The sequence below is a fragment of the Venustampulla echinocandica genome (assembly GCF_003357145.1).
Source record: "Venustampulla echinocandica strain BP 5553 chromosome Unknown scaffold_5, whole genome shotgun sequence".
In the NCBI taxonomy this organism is placed as follows: domain Eukaryota; kingdom Fungi; phylum Ascomycota; class Leotiomycetes; order Helotiales; family Pleuroascaceae; genus Venustampulla; species Venustampulla echinocandica.
The window spans coordinates 778,668-797,636 of NW_022474210.1; the positions used below are offsets into that span (position 1 = coordinate 778,668).

The window sequence follows — 18,969 nt, forward strand, 5'->3', positions numbered from 1 at the left end:
GCTTGGTCCTGCATAAAATTATCACTGGGAATTCCGGGGAAGATATTAATAGGCGGCTTTATGAAGCTGAATAAGTCGCTTTAAGCCACTTGTAGGCCTGCGGAGGGACTTTACCCGAGAAGCAATCTCGCCAGGCCCTGTGAAAGTGCGACTCTCCGAAATATCCATGCTCTGGTGAGCATAAAAGTCCATGTAAATCGGCGGGATCGGAGATCAAATAAATGTATCCTCCGTTCTCGAGACTCGAGCATCGAGCCGAGTCGCGAGTATCGATACTCCGCGCGGCGCGACGTGGTATCGTGAACCAAAGGCCAATAATGGGGTGCTACTCGCAAACTGGGGCGGTGGTAGCGACGGTTCTTGTGTCTACCTTGCAGTATAAGACTCCCATACTGGTTGCAATATTTTGGTTTAAGCAGCCACTGTCACAAACTTGCATTCTGGTGCTCGCTACTATGTTCTTTCCGCTAAGTCCAAGAAGTAACTTCCCACAATGCGGCGTGGTCATCTGCGTTTAACTCAGCTTCCGGACAGTAAAAGACTATCTGGGACAACGGAATATACTGACCGGGCGCATCCTCTTAACTGTTGACCCCAGGGACGGTACTTGGTAGCGATGCCGAGTCCTGGATTGCAAACCTACGCAGATGTGACAGCATGCTCTCGGCGCAGGAGGCGCAGGACGGTCCTCCACACCATCTTCTACAAGAGCGGCATCGTCTTCCGGAATTTGTGAGAGTTAGCATTTCCTCGGTGTTAACATAGGAGAAAGGTTCGAGCGGCAACAGGTCTAGCGGATGCGTTAATCGTAGCTGGAGGATGAGTAGGACGACGGCGAAAGCTTACGAGTTTAGCTGAGGTGTAGTAGTCAGTGATTTGTCGATTGTGCTTTCGGGGCTATATTTTGTGTCGCTTGGGGGCCTCCTTGAGTGCCTACTTCTATTACCAGATTGACATACCAAGGCTCCAAACTACTAGGGCTAGGAGGTAGTTCTAGTGGTGTAATGGTCTCTGAGGGTTATACATTCGTTGTACATGCAGCCAACAGTCTATGGCCATGCTACTAGTTTAACTTCTGGGGACACCCGTAACTCGAAACTATATAGATCCGTTTATTATTTTCTAGTCTACTAAAGTCTCCAATCTGACAAGGCAGAAAATTGCTGAAGGAAGCACGTTCACATTCTGCATGGCAATTAAAATGTTATGTCGCCCACTATTGAAACCTCTTGAGTATCTTCGAGATGTTATCCACTTATTATATTGTACTACGCGATACGACCCATATTCAAAGAGTTCTCTGAAATCTTAAATATCTTTCTTACTTCAAAATTTTAAATGCTGGCTAGTCTAAGGGAGTGGAGTGGAGAGGGTAGTTTGAACTATATTTGTATGAATAGATGTTTATTTGAGATATTATTTGGATGGAAAGCTATTTGGATATTTAGGTTGACACTTTTTCATTTGTATTTAATTTATATTATTTTGCCTTTCTCATTAAGCGTTATCTACTACGTTGTAATCTTATTTTCGTTCGCTCTTATATATATTGCAATATCAATAATAGACAAATGGAATATAATGTTCGCCGAGCGTTCAAATAGGGCATGGAGTACGCGAAGCCTTGTGTAGAAGTAACAAACTTTCAAAATTTCTACGCTGAATTAATGATGAAAGGTTGCGCCGTATCCTAAATTGGATCCTTCACATTTTGGACAATTTTAAGCAGTTAAATAAATCTGTTCTCCTTCAATGTTCTATGGCAATCGCACGTGTCATATAAGATTGATATAAATGGATAAAAAAAAGCGAGCTAGTAACATGGATAACTTATAATTCCTGAAACTCCACATTTATATTCACATATTAACGTGGCTCCGGAGTGATAACGGGGAGATGTGTGCAGATCACGAATCACAAATATCTTGATCTACCTTTCCATCTTTAATTCTCTATTAGCAAGGTCACGCCCACGCCCATGACATCGAACTCTAAACTCGCACATTCATCTCAGTAGCATAACCAGCCAGCCCAACTTTCGGATAGCAATATAGCAGAAGGGGTTGGGATTAAGAGTTCACTGGCGTTTTCAAAAAGCCTTCCTGGTGAAAAGGATTTCGTAACCTTCTCGGTTACCCTGCTAAGATTGTACCTAGGTACATATGGATTTGGAATGTACTCCTGAATTATTCGCTTCAAGCTCAACAAGGCCCTACGAACATTCTAAACCCTGTAAATCTCCTTCGCTCTCAAACGCAGCCTCCGACTCTTCTAGTATATCTAGTACTAGTAGAGTATATGGTAACTTCCCAATAACCTAAGCATCTCGATGCAGCAACACCTCATACATCGGCCATCCTGATCTAGAGGTTGGCAACGAGTAGATTTAGAGGGACCTTAGGATGACCCTGCAGAGATAAAGAACGACTCTCAACTTTGCCTGGGGATATGATGGCTGAGAACTGTACGGTGCCTAGCTCCTTGGCTGATGCGTCTAAATTAATGATGGATCCAATAGAACGCGAAGGCCAGCTTCGAAAGACTCCATATGAAGCACCAGAACTACTTGTGCCAAGTCAATACTATGTGAAAAAGCAGGTTCTCATTTAGCGACGGCTGGGATTGAGGTCCAAATTGCATGTAGATAAAATCGTGGGTGTCGCTATGAAAGTTTTGGTCATTGTTTTGTGCACCCTTGCAGTTGATGATTTGAAAATGAATAGCAAGCAATAACAGATAGCTCGCAAAGTGATATCAAGCATTGTACAGTACATAGAACTGAATTTAAATTCCTGGTATCCATTTTCTCCATGCGAGACATTTCCCCCATACGCCACAAATATGCACGACTGGCGGTTCTTCTTGCGTCAGAGTAATTCGCAAACACCTCCCAATCTACCATTCTCTCCATCAAAAGCTTCAGAAGAATCTCCACCAGATGAAAATGATCATAAACAATCCCAGGCCGCCCAGTGGTCCATACTGCTTGAGCAGCAACTCCCAATTAATTCGTACTGCGGCCTGCTTATACTTTCTACTATCCTCCCTCAATCTGCTGCTGACCTCTCCCATGCGCTCCAAACTGTCTCCTCGATACAGCAGATCCTCAATATTCTTTGTCATGACCTTGGTAACATCTCGTAGCTCGTCGTTTAGCTTGTCAAGGTTTTGGGTTGCACGACTGTCGGAATAGGTCGCCTTTGTGCGTGAGATGAACGTGTCGAATTCCATGAACGCGTACGGGCGTAGGATTGTGGAGAGAACTTGTTGTTGGGGATAGGTCGTGCTAAATTCGGTACAGAGGTCGGAGAGATAGGTGAAAGCTAGCTTTCTAGGATAGGAGCGTTCACTGATGCAGATGTAGACAACATCATCGGAGATGAGATAGCTAGAAGCATGTTAGTAAAGCCTGTCAAGCTTATGGATACCGGTAGCTCTTTAAAGGATAAGTTCTGCAAAAGTGCCTTTGTAAATGCCCCATGGTTTTGAATGTCCTATCAAAATCCCCGCACAACACTAATTGGCACATAAACACCATGGTAGACATGTAAAATTCGGTATTGGATGACCCTCTATGCAAAGTCACTTTGAACGCTTTGCTGATCGACTTCCAAATAGCACCGTAGGCGCGAATTCCAGCACACGCTGGTATTAAACCCTATCTTGAGCGTGTCGGCGACAACACTAGTCGATAAGGGCCATACAAGCAACCCATCCACTCGGTGTCTGTACAAATAACTCGGCATTCCTATCATAACTACTAAACGGAAATCTGGGTATAACACAAGATACGCACTGGATGGTGTAGGCGCCGCTCTCGATCGATGCCTGGGGCTCCGCGTGGCGACTCAGCTTGCGTATGATCATCTTGACTTGAGACTTGATCTCAGCGAGGGAGGATTCGGTCTATGAATAGAGGGGTCAGCAAGATGAATTTGACCGCAGGAAGACTGGCGCATACTTGCTCATCGTCCACAGAGGCACAGAGCATGAGGCCTGCCCGAGGTTCGAGTCAGTCACTCGTCTCCATATTTGAAACACTTCCAACATTTGGGTCTCATACCATCGAGCCGCGCGATCTGCGTTGATTTGATCATATTGAAGTTATCACCTAAGCAGCCAGGATCTCCGTTTGTTCTTGATGTTGGAGCTGGGCAGAAGTCAAGAATCTAGAGAGTGTGTCATCTGTCACAATGCTAGATATCGTTCTGCTTGTATGCAAGATTATTGCATTGACCGTACAGAGTCACAATGTGGGGATGAGGATGGGCTGCAAAGGAGATGGAGGTCTGGTGGGTGTTAACAGATTGGTATCTCCAGAGCACCTATTTCCTTAGTTGTTCTTGTCTCAAGGGCCGAAGTCTTGCCGCAGTTCTGCCACAGTTCTACCACACCTGCTACATTCACCAATCAGGGATTATCGTACCTCCGACCCCGAGCCTCGTCTCCATCTTCAGAAGGCTCGCATCCTTGTTGTTAAGCCAACACCAAACAACAACAACAACAACAACGATCTCTACCTCATCGGCTTTCAAGCCAATACCACCACGCGTCGCCTACTGGTATTCATCAAAAGCTGTGCACCTCTAGTCTCTAGACAGCGATTCCTGACCTGAACTGCGTTATACAAAGCAACTGCACAATGTAAGTGGTCAAAAATTTCCTATCCTGTGACCTTTGACCTTTGACCTTTGACCCAACCGTCACCTTCGCGTGATATTCTTCACGTACCAAATCTTACCAGAGGTCACACGGTATTTCACCTTGACATTCTCGATAGCCTCGTCTTCCACTTCACTGTTTGTTTGTCTCTTACCAACTTGTATTTACTCTTTTTATATTAAGAGTCCACAGCCAGTCTTTACAACCATTCCGGATACTGATATCTTGTGGAAGCAGACTCGTGATGGATCCAGAACTCGATCCCACTACAAGCCGGAAGAGATCGGCCACAGCGTCGGCCTCTTCTACACAAAAAAAGAACCGGGCTAAGATGGCCAAAATCAAGCGGTCAGATGACCTCTTCGATGACCCATCAGAGATACTCGGGCAAACTACGTCTCCCCTCTACAACAGTGAAGTTGTGGGTATCCAGGTATTTTCCTAGGTCACGTTTCGCGAGCCTCATTAATCGTTAATAGAACATACTCAAGCATCCAGATGCGCTAGCGGTCCTTCCACCTAGCGATGTTGCTTCGTTATCTACCAAGCTCACCGCGGACAATCTCAGCAGGGTGGTTGCTGAATTTAGGGGGGATGGCACTTCGTCCCGCCACGACCCCCAGTGGCTGGCTTCTGCGCTCCAGGCTTCCCGTAGGCGAACTGCAGGCGAGTTCGACGAGTACCTGAACCAGCGATTCGAGGAAGATTGGGGCGAGGAGAATGAGTATTCCTCGGGTGACGAAGACGACGAAGACGACGATAACACGAACAATGACAGCGGCCCTACCAACGGCGACAAACCTCCTCGTGCACATAAGGATGATGGTGATGATGAGTTTGGTGATGATGCCGGCGCATCGGCGTCCACCCCCCGCACCAATGCCAACACCAAAACCGATCAGGGGCACGAGCCGGGTGCTTCACATACAGAATCAGATGGAGAATCCAAGCGTACTAGTGGTACTGAGCGCAACGGATCTGATATGGAGCAGCTATCTGTGTCAGTCGATGAGTTGTTGCGTGGTTTGGAGAACGTTACTGCACCACCACGGCAGCATGTTTGTTTGCAACGCAGTGTCGTTAAGTTGATCGATATTGTTAATGTTGGCCCGGTTATTAATGGCATCTGTCCGGGTGATATTATTAGATACAATAACAAGGACGCTGTGGTGGTACGTTGTCCCTCGTTGCTACTTATTGGTACGCTTTAACACTCTATAGGAATCAGCAGGCGGGAAATTTAGAATTTGGGTTCCGCGAGGAACTCATCCACATTCGGAGCCGGATTTGAGGGCTGATGCGACATACCCTAACAACATCGTTCCCAAACGAATTGCTGGAGTTGGCGATGTCACTGCAGCCATGCATAACGAAAACCCAGCCATTCCATTGTCTAATAACTGGAGGTTGTTCCAGCTCATCCGTCAGGGCAATGATATAGGAAACCTTTTTGACTTTCGTCAAGCTTGGCAATTTGCGTTACATGAATACCAGTATCAGCAACAACTCCTTTTTAAGCCTAATCGTCGGCGGCGTCTTAATAACACTCATCTGAACGAAGGGTTTCAACTTATTGATATGGTTGCTCTATATCGGAAGATACGTGAGGGTGACTTGGTGCAATTGCACGAAGACTTGATTATTGACCTTGGTCCAGAACTGAATAGATCACTGGCCGAGATAGCCGAGCCCGGCTACCAGATCATCATGATGGATCTCAGAATCATGAATTCTGACGGTATCCCTAGCCCCGGCGGCTGTACTCTTGAAGACGCGTATCGAAACGGCCCAAATGCCTTTCCTACAACATATCTCCGGAACCTGGCTGGGAGTTATGGTTATTCCAACGGCCACGCCCATGTTGGACCTCTTGGCTTGGGTAAAGGCTTCAACAACAAACATTGGGGTTATGCTAGAAGCTTGCAATGCTTGAGTGGCTCCGCTTATTGGGGCCCTGTTGCCCAGAGAAAAAGAAAGCCAAATGAGTTTTTTAATATTCATAACCGAAACCAGGTTGGCATAGACTTGGACGCGAGAGGTTGTCTTTGGACTCCAGAAGAACGAGCTGCCGTGACTATACTCCAGCGGGCGAAGATACAGGGAAAGATTGCTCACTACCCCATTCCAGTCACCATGAATCGTCGTTGTCCTGAATTGTCTCCCATCCAACTATCAATACAACCCGACGGACGTTACGCTGCTGCTGATGGATCAGTACTAGCCATTGATACTACGGATGGCGGTCAAAGCACTATATTTACTCCTCCCCGACACGCCGCTAGCCCTGGGCCCTCCATTCCACAATCTCTAGATTTTGATTTAGAGGATATGGACATGGAATTGTCGTCTATATACGGTGCTGAAGATGCTGAAGATGCTGAAGACTATGAATTTGAAGCACCCGAGCTAACTATGTTGGCTCCTGGTAGCTTTTACTGCCACCAAACACCACCAATGCCTTGTGGACTCGGTTCTCCAACCCCCTTAGGTTATCCTAGTACTTTCTCGATTCCGCAGTCTCTTGGTTGTGGTCCAGGGGGCATCGACAGGGAGTCGCCGTCTGCACACCCCAGTGGAGGTCATATGTCTTCAGCAAGGCACTATGCACAAACGTATCCAGATCCGTTGCCTTCGAATCCTTACCCCTATAGAACACTACCAGTGGACCTTCACACTGAGTCTCATGATCCATTAGGTTATACAAACTGTCCTACATTAACATCTACAGACACTCCTGCAGCAGCTAGTTCAGCTGAGCCCGACTTGTCGATGATCGACCCATACCTGTTGAACCCAGCTTTAAATTCTTTCGGAACGTCTATGTCTACGCCTAGCTTGGATTATGCGAAAGAGCCAGCTTATACAAACTCTCTTTCATCCGGAGACATGTTTACTACTCCCAGGATTCATGGAAATTCTCACGAGTCCGACCAGTTACCCATTCCTGCCGATCAGCTTCTGGACGGGAATATATTCACTCACAATCTAGAACATGACACATTTGGGACCGGAAGTTTGTTCGGCAATGGTGGGCACGATAATGAATTGCTGCTCACAGGAACCCCCAAGCCGGCGAACTCGCCGCCGTTTCTTCCGAAATATTCTCGATATGGATATGGACTCAAGCGTAAGATGGATGACTGCTGATCCAGTCCACATCCAATGTCATGCTACACTGATAGTATTGGCCTTGTCAAGGTCCTTCTCCTTGCTCTCATCATCATGTTTTGTTCTTCTCCTCTCGTCTCATACGTTATGCTGCATCCTAAACATTCGCCCTGGTCCGGATCCACAAGGACAACAAACCACACAGGAAACCCTGTTCCCAACATCCCAAAAGATTCAAGAGGCCAACAAAAAAGAAATGCTTGGAAAACGACATTACGACTGACATATTCATGGCAGGATTGATACTTCAGAACCAGCCAATGGTTCGTTCATCCAGGTCTCTGTTCGCCCCTATGGATGTGCACATGGCCGAAGCGCTTGATGTAAGATCGGATTTCATCCTTTGATACGTTTGATATCCCTGTTTTTCTTTTATTTCCCTTCTCTCCTTACGTGCTACATCATCAAAGAGGACTGGTACACATATTGGGAGCAAGGTTCGTCTATTCATGTTTTGAGATACCCCGGCCAGGATGAACAATCCTCTACTTTGTAATTAGATGCACAAAATTCCAACCAGATGTTTTCACGCACCAACTTTGATGGACTCTTACTGTCCATAAGTAACCTAGATATTTCCACTCCCTTGTATATTTTACCTTGTAACACGACAGCAACCATTCTTGAGTAGGTGTATTTAAAAGCGTTTAACACCCTAACTAGATATATGTCTGTACTCAGGGTTGAGGGGTGGAATGTTGGATTTGCAAGGGTGGAATTGCTATTAAAAGTTTGTATATCTAGGCTAGCCAGGCCATCTAATGCCTCCAGGCTCAACAGGCGATTTAATAACGTGCCAACTCCCACTAGGAGCAGATAAAGCTATTCTTCTTGACCCCAAATTGAAGATCGCTACATATGCATACCTATTGTTTCCTGATCCTAACGCCCGCATAGAATAGAAAACAAGTTACCTTCTCCCTCTCGGCCCGCTTGGCAGCCCAGGGCCTTTACTACCAGGCGCTGGCCGACGTCCAGCATCATAACCACTATAGCCACCACCAGTAAACTCTGCCTCATTACTCGCCCATGGTGCCGTGGCAGCCACAAAAGGTTTATCCCCCCCTCCTCCAACTCCCCTGTTATACACGCCTGGAGCAAAGCTATCTTCGTAACTTCCATTACTCTTTGTCGTTGACCCATAACTATTCCCTCTCGAGCCTGCACCAATACTCCCAGGAACATCAGATCTGTTCTGAGGCCTCAAGCCGACGCCCTGTTTCAGCCTATCCTTCGCGCTCCTCAAGCCCTGAGAACTTCCAGGCGGTGTGTCATTCCTGCTGTACGGATTCGCGGATGTATTCTGAGAGCTATAAGAACTCTGACTCGGCAGCGGCCTAGCTTGTACTTGAGGCTCAGGAGCTTGCTGTTTCGTAAAGGGGTTCTGCCTCCCGCGGAGCGAAGCGGCAGCCCTTCCCTGCCTCAAGCTCTGGTTCTGAGGTTGTCCTCCTTGTGGATCTTGTTGTTGCTGTGGCGGCGGCGCCCAAAGGCTGCTCAGCTCCGTTGCTCCTCCTCCTCCTCCTGATGAATTCTGAAACCCTCCATATCCTGCGCCGACGTTCGTTTGCGCATATATAGGTTGTGCCTCACCTGGAGGGAGGAGGTTTAGTTCTCGTGGGAATGGACGCCCCTTCTCTGTGTAGTAGTTGCGAAGCACGCGCGCTATGTGCGTTTCATATTCACTGTCGCCGTCGGATTCGTTCTGGAGGAGGTTTTGGCGGATGGAGGCAACGCGGGAGGTTGTGGTTGTGAGGAGGGAGGAGAAGTAGGACGACATTGAGGGGTTGGGAATGGCCGCCCGATGGCGGTGCGAGGGGTGCGGCGGTTTGTGATCTGATATTTGTAGGACTATTTGCGCGAGAGATGAGGGCGTTAAAAAGTTGTATGTGAGTTCAAATGACAGTGGTGGGCTGTCGTGAGGTTTGTAGTTGTAGTGTTTGGACTACAAAGGGTTTATGCGTTGGTGGTGTTAAACATGTTTCACGATCGCCCCCGCCATGTATTTACGGAGTGCGCCTCGGACAGGCGAAGCCACTCCAAATTAGGCAAAAAGTTATTTGTATTTATACCCAAACCTCACGAGTACGAATATTGGTGACAAAATAGCCCGATAATGGTATTGAACTCGAGATTTAACTAAAACACGTGGTGGCCCGCCTTTGACGCCAGCTTGAAAAGCATCAGAAACTCCCCTCATATCACGCTCGTGCCAGCTGTCTAGGGGCTGCTTCGATCTCCTCCTCATACTCGATCTCCATCTTGGCGAGTTTCTTTGGCTTAGCCTTAGAAACTGGACCCTTCTTCCTTTTTGCGCCCCCTGCCTTCTTCACATCATCATCGCTGCTATCACTCTCACTATCGTCCTCATCCTCTTCATCAGTAGCGGCCTCTTCTTCGCTTCCTAACCAGTCCTCCAAATCCCCTAAATCTTCCTCATCCTCACCCAAATCGCTCACATACTCAACATTACCAACACCTTCTTCATCCTCGTACTCCTCTTCATCCTCAAGTTCATCCTCAATTCCCTCATCCATATCTTCGTCCCTAGTACCCTCGCCACCCCGCTCTAAGCCCTTAAGAACCTTCTTCCAAATAGTTTCGCTGACATTCAGCGGTTGGTCACCATACGCTCCACTCCTCAACCTCTCAATCAACTCTCTCTCAATGGCCCTCTCAACCTTCGCGGCCGCCTCTGCTTTCCGCTCGCGAGTCTCCTCTCTCCGTCGAACCTTTGGCGCCATCTTAGGCACAAGCTTCTCTCCCAGCCGCTCGTCCTCTCTTGCTAATCTCTTCATCCGAATCCCAACTTGTGTCAGTCTTGTAAGTCTTTGCTTGCATTTGTGAATCAGAAATTTCGGCCAGTAAATCAACCGCTCGTCAACCTGCTCCAAGGCCTTTGCGTAGTTCTGTGATAACTTGATTCGCTCCCATAGCTTGGATGGCATGTGTGCGCGCTCGATCGTCTTCATGTAGAGGTACAGAGTTCCTGTGTCGGGGTTGGCGCGAACGGTTGCATACCGAGAGTTTGCAAGCGGGCAAGACTGTCGGTTACAAAAGCCGGTGACATTGTATTCATTGCGGCAAAAGGTCTTGTCTTTTGTGGTCCTGTTTAGTATTAGATGGGGATAATCAAATGGGAATGGTGAACAAACTTGAGCTTGAAGGAGCAGAACTGCTGGTTGATGACCTGCCAGACGATTTCGTCTGAGGACATGGTGAGCGGGTGAGGAGGGGTTTGAGACTGCGCGATCAGATAGGGGGATTGGATTTGTAATGAAAGAAATATCCAATTTCAGTATCAGATATCGTGCCCGAGAGAAATGGCGGGAGAAAATGGAAATAAAATTCCTGTTCCCAGGTGTCTATATATCTAGATTCGAGAGCCCGAAGTTTTCGCACAATCACATTTTTTGCGGCAGAATTTCGCGGTCGGTGAACAAATCACGTGACTATGTATCTTTCAACACCATCCTAATGATAAAACGACTCTTCATTGCTGCTAGACAGTCAATTTCAAGAATATTACGGCTTCAGTTCCTTATCAAACCCTTATTTCTGACTTAAAGGATGTTGTCAATTTTCCTTTGGAATATCTTCCCCCCCAAAAGGCCAGCCCTGGTGTCCCCACCGCTCCCCACCTCTATTCCAGGTCCCTACACTCTCAACCTCCTCCCTCCCCAACCTCAACTCTCCGCTCTTGGTCTCATAAATATGCGGAAACCCACCCATTCTACCTTCGGTATCCCAGCAGCCGCCTTTCTCTTCCGGCCGCTTTCCAACGGCCATCTCCCATCTGACTCTCTCTTTCACTCTCTCATAAGGGATACGAAGAATGATGACTGATGGAACGGAAGAGAAGTAGGCGTTGAGTGTGCCGAGGATTTGCGCGGAAGTGCTGGCGTGGATGTAGCCATCGCGAGCATCGAGGTCGGATAGTGGGAGCGATTCCGGTAGGGGTGATGGCAATGGTGGGGATGCGGGGACGATCTTGTAGATGTATGTTGGCGGGCCCGGAAGGGTTGTCGAAGGAGAGGCCATTGGTAAACTTCTTGATGAAATGGCAGGTGTGTGTTACTACCCAACTAAAATGCTGTACTCCGTACTGAGCTGATAGAGGTAAATCCAATGGAGCTAATTTGGCCGTAAGTAATTGAGGGAGGACCTGTGCTAGATTAAGCCTATTGAACCTTATACAAGTATGTGATCCAACATGTTTCTTGTTTGAGCTGCCAAGTACGACGTACAACGGGTTGGTTTCAAAAAAGCCATGGCAACTTTAGGTCAGCAGGAACCACCTCGGTTTAATAGGCGCCTACGGTAGCCTCGGTATTCCGTACGGCCCACATCATTTCTCTTGAACATCAACGGCTTCACTCCAACAACGATCAAATGACCAACGAAGTACAGTTCATGAGGTATCTTCGACGGCACCGCACTCAATATGTCGAGGACTCAGAGGCAGTTAAAGTCTCCGTGGCCAACCTCCAAACTGAGCACCTAAATTCATTTAATCGCACTCTAAGTAGCATCCTGTCCGTGGACAGAATAGACCATGCCTTCGAACATGTGCTCGCTGTCGCTGGTTCTGGACTTTTTATCCTGTTACTCGTCGCTCTTGGTCCCTTGCGTTGGCATTTTTGCCCTTGTACTTGAGCTATTGCGCATTCACACGCTTCGAGAATCCAAAACAACGTATCTTCGATTAGCAATGGCGAATTTTTAAACCAGCGACGGAGGACAGGTAGCATCCAGTTGAGTGTTAGATACCAAAAGAATAGGAGATTTGGCGCTTGAGTGAGGTCCCCACCTATTGTTGTCAAAATAGCCTTATCTTAATCAAAAGCCTCTGCGTTGAGTCCAAGCCGCTGAGCACATAAGCTCGAGTTGGTTGGCTGAAAGCCACCAACCGTGGCTTGTTTAGTTGCACTAGCAGTTGGTGGGAATCGCTGGGCGTGAAAGACGGTGTAATATCAACCCGCCAATCCAGGGATTCGTCCCAAGTGGAATGAAGTTATTTCCTTTTCGTCCCTGCAGCGATGCCTCGAATCCTCTGTCCTAAAAAATGAATTTATTCGCACCCCAGCGTCGTCGTCGAACTAAAGTTTTCTCCTCGTACTCGGATGTACAGTAATATAACCTCTAATTCTAGAATATCTTGGCACTGAGTCTGCCGTGGTCGTCTAAACCTGAGCTAGTTATGTAGCCGATTTTTGCACTTAACCCATCGATTTCGAGTTTTCAATAGCTGGAGGAATGCAATATATTTGCTCTAGTATAAAAGGGGTAGAGAGTCTGAACTTCTGCTTGCTTCCGCTATACTACGTACAAGTGCAAATACCTTCACTAATTCTGGGCATGGGTGCAGAAGTGGGAGGCTTGGCAGTTTTCAGCTCTATTATTATTAGACAGGTATAATTTATAGCGCCGATCTTTGAGGCTTTGAGAGCCCCAGTACCGCTGTAATAGCGAGAGGCTGAAACATGGTTGCCTCCGGGATCAGATTATTTGTAGTTCAAATCCCCAGCTTTTGTGTTTTAGAGCGACTCCACGGTCAAGCGATCAACCTCTCACTCTTTTTCTGGCGCAATCTCCTTCAAAATGCGACCCGCCACACTCAATGTATTCATCGCTCTCCTTTCAGCCCTGAGCATCCCCTGCGCAGCTCAAAACTTCAGGTATTCAGGCACGGAATACATCGTTTTCTCAGGGAACATCACGGGCACCGTCTCATACCCCCCTGAATTCGATTGCGCTCCCCTCACAAAATCATATGCCAACACCCATCTCTACGTCGGCAAGAATGCACCATGGGATAGCAATGCGTTCTTTTTCGACCTCTATCACCGGGCATCTGATACAAGTGCGTTTATCGGGCTCACCCGCGATTATATATACAACCTGGAATTCACAACCGCTTCGTACGACTGCATTAAAGATGGGAAACCCTGTGGAATAATCGCGTATGCGCCTGATTTCGTACCGCACATGTATGTTGATCTCAACAAAACGAAGATCTCGAAGACCCAAGTGGAAGGGAAGGCTGGGTACGCGGTTAGTGGCGATACTGGAAGCTTGGTTGGTAATGGGACGGACAATGGAGTCGATATAGCGGATTCTTGCAGGAAGGCGAATGTAAATTGGCTGGACTTCAAATGGTATTTATTCCCACAATCCATTCCTGATGTCCACCCTCGACTTCCCCAACTAATCCACCAAAAGGAATTCAACCACCACATTAACCTACACCCTATCCTTCTCCAATGAGACCGCCTCCATCAAAATGACCACTAAGATTCCAAATGGCGAGATGACGCTCTCCTTCACTGGCCCACGCAATGAAACCGCCTCATCCCTCCACAATTCTGCTATCCAACTCGATACCAGCAATGACGCCGTTCCGCAGTTCAAATATGTCAATGGCTCAGACATCCATTTTGCTAAATTAGGAAGCACCTGGGTAGCTGCTGCAACGCCGATTCCCACTGGGGCTTCGAGGTCGTCAAGCACGAGAACGACTGGGAATCTGGCGCCAACCGGAACTGGGGCGGCCGGAACTGGGACGGCCGGAACTGGGGCGGATACATCTACTCCCAAACCAAGCGCCACGGGGAATGCGGCTGTCGGGGGCAAGACGGGCGTTACTGAGGTGTGGGTTTCTGTTCTCGGGATGGTGGCTGTTTTGGCAGTGGCCTAGGATTTTTATTCTGGGACCGTTCTATTGTTCTGGTAGATGTACATGATGATAGACACCGTTGGTGGAAGTATTGTATGTATCAGATGGTCGTCAGCCTTCTGTCTGAATTTTAATAACTAATCCTGGCACCCATTTTGGGGGCCTCTGGCCCGTTCTGAAAGGATAAGTCCGACAATAAGATAGAATTTTGGTGTTCCAATTGTCTCAGGTGTTGATGGAGTCACAATTAGAGTATGGCTCCAAAAGGATGGTTTGCGGGTGATCTATTGGCTCGTCCCAGTTGAAGCAAGCCCATCCCTTCACGTCCTAAGCTGGTGACCATTCTCATATGCGTCTCTGACAGTAAAGTCTAGATGCTCCGTCTTCCTCTATGTAGCTCATGCATTATAGGACGACCAGAAAGTTCATACATCGAAACAGCATTTAGCTCTTGGAAATTTGTATTCCTCATCAAGGGGTTTGAACAAGCGGTTGGTGCTCCGTCAGCTCCTAACATTGATCTACCGCTCCCCTTATGGAGTTTAACGCTAGGAGCCGCGGCGGGATCATGACGAGCTCGATGGCCGTGGAAATATAAAAATGCACTTATGAGGTCACAAAGGCCTACTACTCTCATTGCGATACTAGCTCCTATTCCTACTTTTGCGCTGGTGCTGTGCCTGCCCAGGGAGCCAAACGCGAGGATGACAACTTTAGATATTCCGATAACTTTATACATACTTTCGTTCTTTTTAGAACTTTTATCTTATTCTTCTTTTTATATTTTAGTTTATATTCGGAAAATATTCGATTAAAAAAGATATGAAGAGTCTTAGTTTGTTATGAGTGTTGTAGTCTTGAGTAGCTAGGTAGAAAGTGCAAGGCTAACTATATATAGAGTACTGCCAGGCGGTGAGCCCCGACGAGGGTCACACCGAACACTTCTAGCTGAGAAGCAGCAAAAGCCACACTTGCTTCAAACATCGCAGCAGATGGAGGCACTAGGCGCTGCAGGCTCTATCATAGGGATCGCAGGCTTTGGTCTCCAGATCGCGACAACTCTTCAAACATACGCTGAAGCAACACTCGAGGCGGATGATAGAATTCGGGATATCGCGAACGATATAAGCGCGACTGCCTCGGCCCTTCAGCGACTCCAGGCAGTCATCACTCGAGATGAGAACCTAAAGAATGGAAAGGTTTTCAGTGTCGAAGGTTTAAAGTCCGTAAACAAGATCGCTTCACAATGCGATACAGTTTTCAAGCGTACAGTGGAGCTGCTTAACAAAGCTGGAAAGCCAGAAGAAGAACTCGCAAATGCCGAGAGATCGAAGGAGCTGAAGATATCGACGCTCGGTTATTTGAAGTGGCCATGGTTGGAGCCAAAGATCATGAGATGTAGACAGGAGTTGGAAAGGTTGCTGGTAAAACTTTTCTTGTTCCTACAAATCTCAAGTCTTGCGGTTCAACAGGCAAGGTGAGTATTTCTAGTAGCTTTGTAACAAAAACTGATTTCGATGCAGTGTTGACATTCGAAGCGCGGATTTGGCAGCAGAGCGTGAGATGAGGGATATTATTGCCAAATTAAAAGCCCGAGAAGAACGCCTCACAAATCGGCTACAACAAGCTTTTTTCAAGGTTCCTATTCGCCAGAACAGTCGGCCGTTCATAAGTATAGATCAAACTCGAGACAGGAGTCCATTACAACCACCGCCGCCACTATCATCTCGTCCGCTGCCACCGCTAATAGCAGCAACTTCGAGAGGAGTGCCGCTTAATTTCCAGAGTGACTTTGCAGAATCAAATCCCCCTATGAGGCTTGATTCTTTTTCAGAAAAGCCGATCATGAATCTACAAAGTCCAACCCTGGGCAATGTGCCTCGACCAGACGGTAAACCTCAAGTAAAGAGGGTTGCGATCGAGGAGACCTTCAACGAGACACTACCGGATGATCGAGACTCAAGTATGGAAGTTTTAGGCGAAACACATGCAACATCAACTCTTCGTAAGGATGGTCCAGCTACGAATGAACTGAGAGAAGATGAACCCGGCCAAGAAATCGCCCCATATCTCGAAGCTTATCTCCTCAAAGGGGATAATGATCACATATTAAAGATACCTCTCGAGCAAAAGGAGCTACAAGTTCGGAAGGAGGCCCTTCTAGCCAAGTCTGATCGCGCAATATGGGATGTCCTGATCTCTCTGACCCTAGAAACTCATGCGCAAGTGACTCGTGCATTGGAGAAGGCCAGGAGCCAGGACAAACTTGGGCGCGTACTGAGAGCCATCGAGGTTCTAGAAGCGCAACAGGAAGTGATTGAGTCCATGTCAAGCGAGGTGAATTTAGAAGTCCCGCGAATCCTTCTTTTTCTCGAGGTAGAGTTACCGGGAAAGTTGTATGAAAGACGTCTGGAGCAAGATTTGCGGAAGTCTGGCCTTGATGAGCGGCTGATTAACACTGTTATCGAGGAAAATATACCATTCAACACCGACGGACCAACAACATACACGAGAATGGCTCGCCGCCATCTTTCGGTAGAAACCCTACGTGCACACAACCTCGATTGGCAGTTTGATGAGGTGGATATTGAATGCACTTTGTCGAGGATTAAGACTGACTTCGTTTAGAATCCCGACTACGTCATCATCAAACGCTGGGTTCCAGAAGAGGAACAAGATAGGCTGTGGGAACATACCAAAGCTATCCGCGCCCAAAGACGCCATCATGTCGTGACAACTGAGGAATCGGGACGAAAGTATAGAGAGTCAGAATTCGAGTTCGTTCGCAAGTACAAACACGGCTTTTATGAGGATAGTCACAAGCATAAGGAAAATCCAAGTCCCTTGCTTACATTTCTCCTTGGAGGTGGCAAGCAAAAACACAGGACCAACTCTGGACTAACCGAGGGTTCATTTGACCATCAGAGGCATAAGAGCCGGAAGCCGAGCCCTCTTGCCACCTTTCTCTCCGGGAAGAACAAGGCTGAACCTTCCCCCGAGGACGTGGAACTCGACGAGGCTATCAAGGATCAGGAAGTTGATGAGCTGCTTGGAAAGTGGACAAATTCCGGTGCCGTAGAAAATGAAACGGAAAAAGGGAAAAGCGCAGAGCAGATTGAAGCCGTCAGAGTAGAAGAAAATGTAGACGATGATATCGGGGACGAGTTCCTACAAACTACGCGGCTCGATGACTACTTCTCGGATGAGGAAGAGTCGCCTGCACGATGGATTAAGAAGAGATTTGGGCTCAGATGGAAAGTACTGCTGCCTTCGAGGTTTCGTAGGAGAAGAGATCGCCGGAGATGGTCGACATCTACCTCGAGTAGTAGATCCGGATCCCTGATGGACGATTAACATGCTTGGTTTGGTTTTCTGGAAAGTAACTTGGACAATCCTATCAGACCCGATCAAAGTGAAGATTGGCTAGGAAGCGTTATGCGACTCTGTGGAATTTTGGAGCAGGTTGGGGGAAAGAGATATATTGTGATTTCTCCGTTGGGCAGAGAAGAATATTATTCATATTAGGTATACAATCTGTCGTGAAGATTGGCCACTGACTTCAAGTTAGTGACGTACAAGCCAACTTAATTTCGTAAGAAGAATATACAAACAGCAGTATGTCAAGTGAGCGGTATACTGCTACGCGTTGCTCAATCGAGTCGAGAGGAGGATACCACCGTCACTATAGACCTCGTCCAAAAACTCGTCGTCGTCAAACTCATCCCTTTTTATTGGGGCAGTACACTGGCGTGGTCTTAGTCCTCGTCGAGAGGCCACGATACGTCCGCCTCGTCACCTCCCTTGCGACACGGTGTGAAGGCTGCCTAAGAAGTGTCAAATCCAGGTGACGGGAAACACAAGGGCGCATGAAAGCCGCAGCCACTATCTGCCGTGCAGCCCATCGTACCAATCCAAGACATGCGATTGTGTTTTGGGGCGTCCTAATAGGGTCTGTCTGTAGTCAATCACTTTTTTCGGTTTCCTCTAATAAGATTAATTAATTAATTCCTTTTAATATACTTCTTTCAAAAGCCTCATATTCCTAGAGATTAAGGTATACTTTCTTGGTCAAAGGAAACGACGTGCTAAGGGGTAGTGATTGGTGTCAAAATGGGACTATGGTTGCTTATCCAGTACCCTGCTTCATCTTCGTGGCTCGTACTTCATACCTGCTTGGTCAACAGGTACCAGTATGAGCTCCAGAACTATAGATTGTCTCCATTGCTTCACTTGGCGGCAATGGAGAAATTTACAACAACACACCGTTCGAGCTTGAGCTTCTGATTTGAGAAAATAAATTGCAAAAGAGCAAGAAATTGAATAGAACAAAATGAAGTGGTATGGAGCTGAGCTCCTACAAATAACTGCACCGCTTCCACGAATATAGATCGAACATCCGGTCCTGTTTTCCGCACTGAGAAAGTATTTCTACAATGAAGACTATATCCCCGAAATTATATATACAT

General features: G+C 47.3%; 6 protein-coding genes across 6 annotated transcripts; 2 read left to right on the forward strand and 4 right to left on the reverse strand.

The window, feature by feature from the left end:
- Positions 1-2,919: 2,919 nt before the first annotated feature.
- Positions 2,920-4,097, reverse strand: BP5553_07180 (SNARE-like protein; the record flags this gene model as incomplete). Its single annotated transcript, XM_032015803.1, has 4 exons — positions 2,920-3,388; positions 3,797-3,906; positions 3,962-3,996; positions 4,064-4,097. The coding sequence occupies 4 exons, from the start codon at positions 4,095-4,097 to the stop codon at positions 2,920-2,922; spliced, it is 648 nt and encodes a 215-aa protein (XP_031868072.1).
- Positions 4,098-4,906: 809 nt separating this feature from the next.
- On the forward strand, positions 4,907-7,809 carry BP5553_07181 (uncharacterized protein; the record flags this gene model as incomplete). Its single annotated transcript, XM_032015804.1, has 3 exons — positions 4,907-5,095; positions 5,142-5,834; positions 5,884-7,809. 3 exons carry the CDS (start codon positions 4,907-4,909, stop codon positions 7,807-7,809), a joined length of 2,808 nt encoding a protein of 935 aa, XP_031868073.1.
- Positions 7,810-8,740: 931 nt separating this feature from the next.
- BP5553_07182 (uncharacterized protein) lies at positions 8,741-9,607 on the reverse strand (the record flags this gene model as incomplete). The annotated part of the gene is made up of 1 exon (XM_032015805.1): positions 8,741-9,607. One exon carries the CDS (start codon positions 9,605-9,607, stop codon positions 8,741-8,743), a length of 867 nt encoding a protein of 288 aa, XP_031868074.1.
- A 421-nt stretch (positions 9,608-10,028) lies between these two features.
- Positions 10,029-11,044, reverse strand: BP5553_07183 (Uncharacterized protein; the record flags this gene model as incomplete). The annotated part of the gene is made up of 2 exons (XM_032015806.1): positions 10,029-10,935; positions 10,983-11,044. 2 exons carry the CDS (start codon positions 11,042-11,044, stop codon positions 10,029-10,031), a joined length of 969 nt encoding a protein of 322 aa, XP_031868075.1.
- Positions 11,045-11,403: 359 nt separating this feature from the next.
- Positions 11,404-11,868, reverse strand: BP5553_07184 (Uncharacterized protein; the record flags this gene model as incomplete). Its single annotated transcript, XM_032015807.1, has 1 exon — positions 11,404-11,868. The coding sequence occupies one exon, from the start codon at positions 11,866-11,868 to the stop codon at positions 11,404-11,406; it is 465 nt and encodes a 154-aa protein (XP_031868076.1).
- A 1,560-nt stretch (positions 11,869-13,428) lies between these two features.
- On the forward strand, positions 13,429-17,857 carry BP5553_07185 (uncharacterized protein; the record flags this gene model as incomplete). The annotated part of the gene is made up of 5 exons (XM_032015808.1): positions 13,429-13,985; positions 14,050-14,478; positions 15,402-15,980; positions 16,027-17,083; positions 17,132-17,857. 5 exons carry the CDS (start codon positions 13,429-13,431, stop codon positions 17,855-17,857), a joined length of 3,348 nt encoding a protein of 1,115 aa, XP_031868077.1.
- Positions 17,858-18,969: the final 1,112 nt, after the last annotated feature.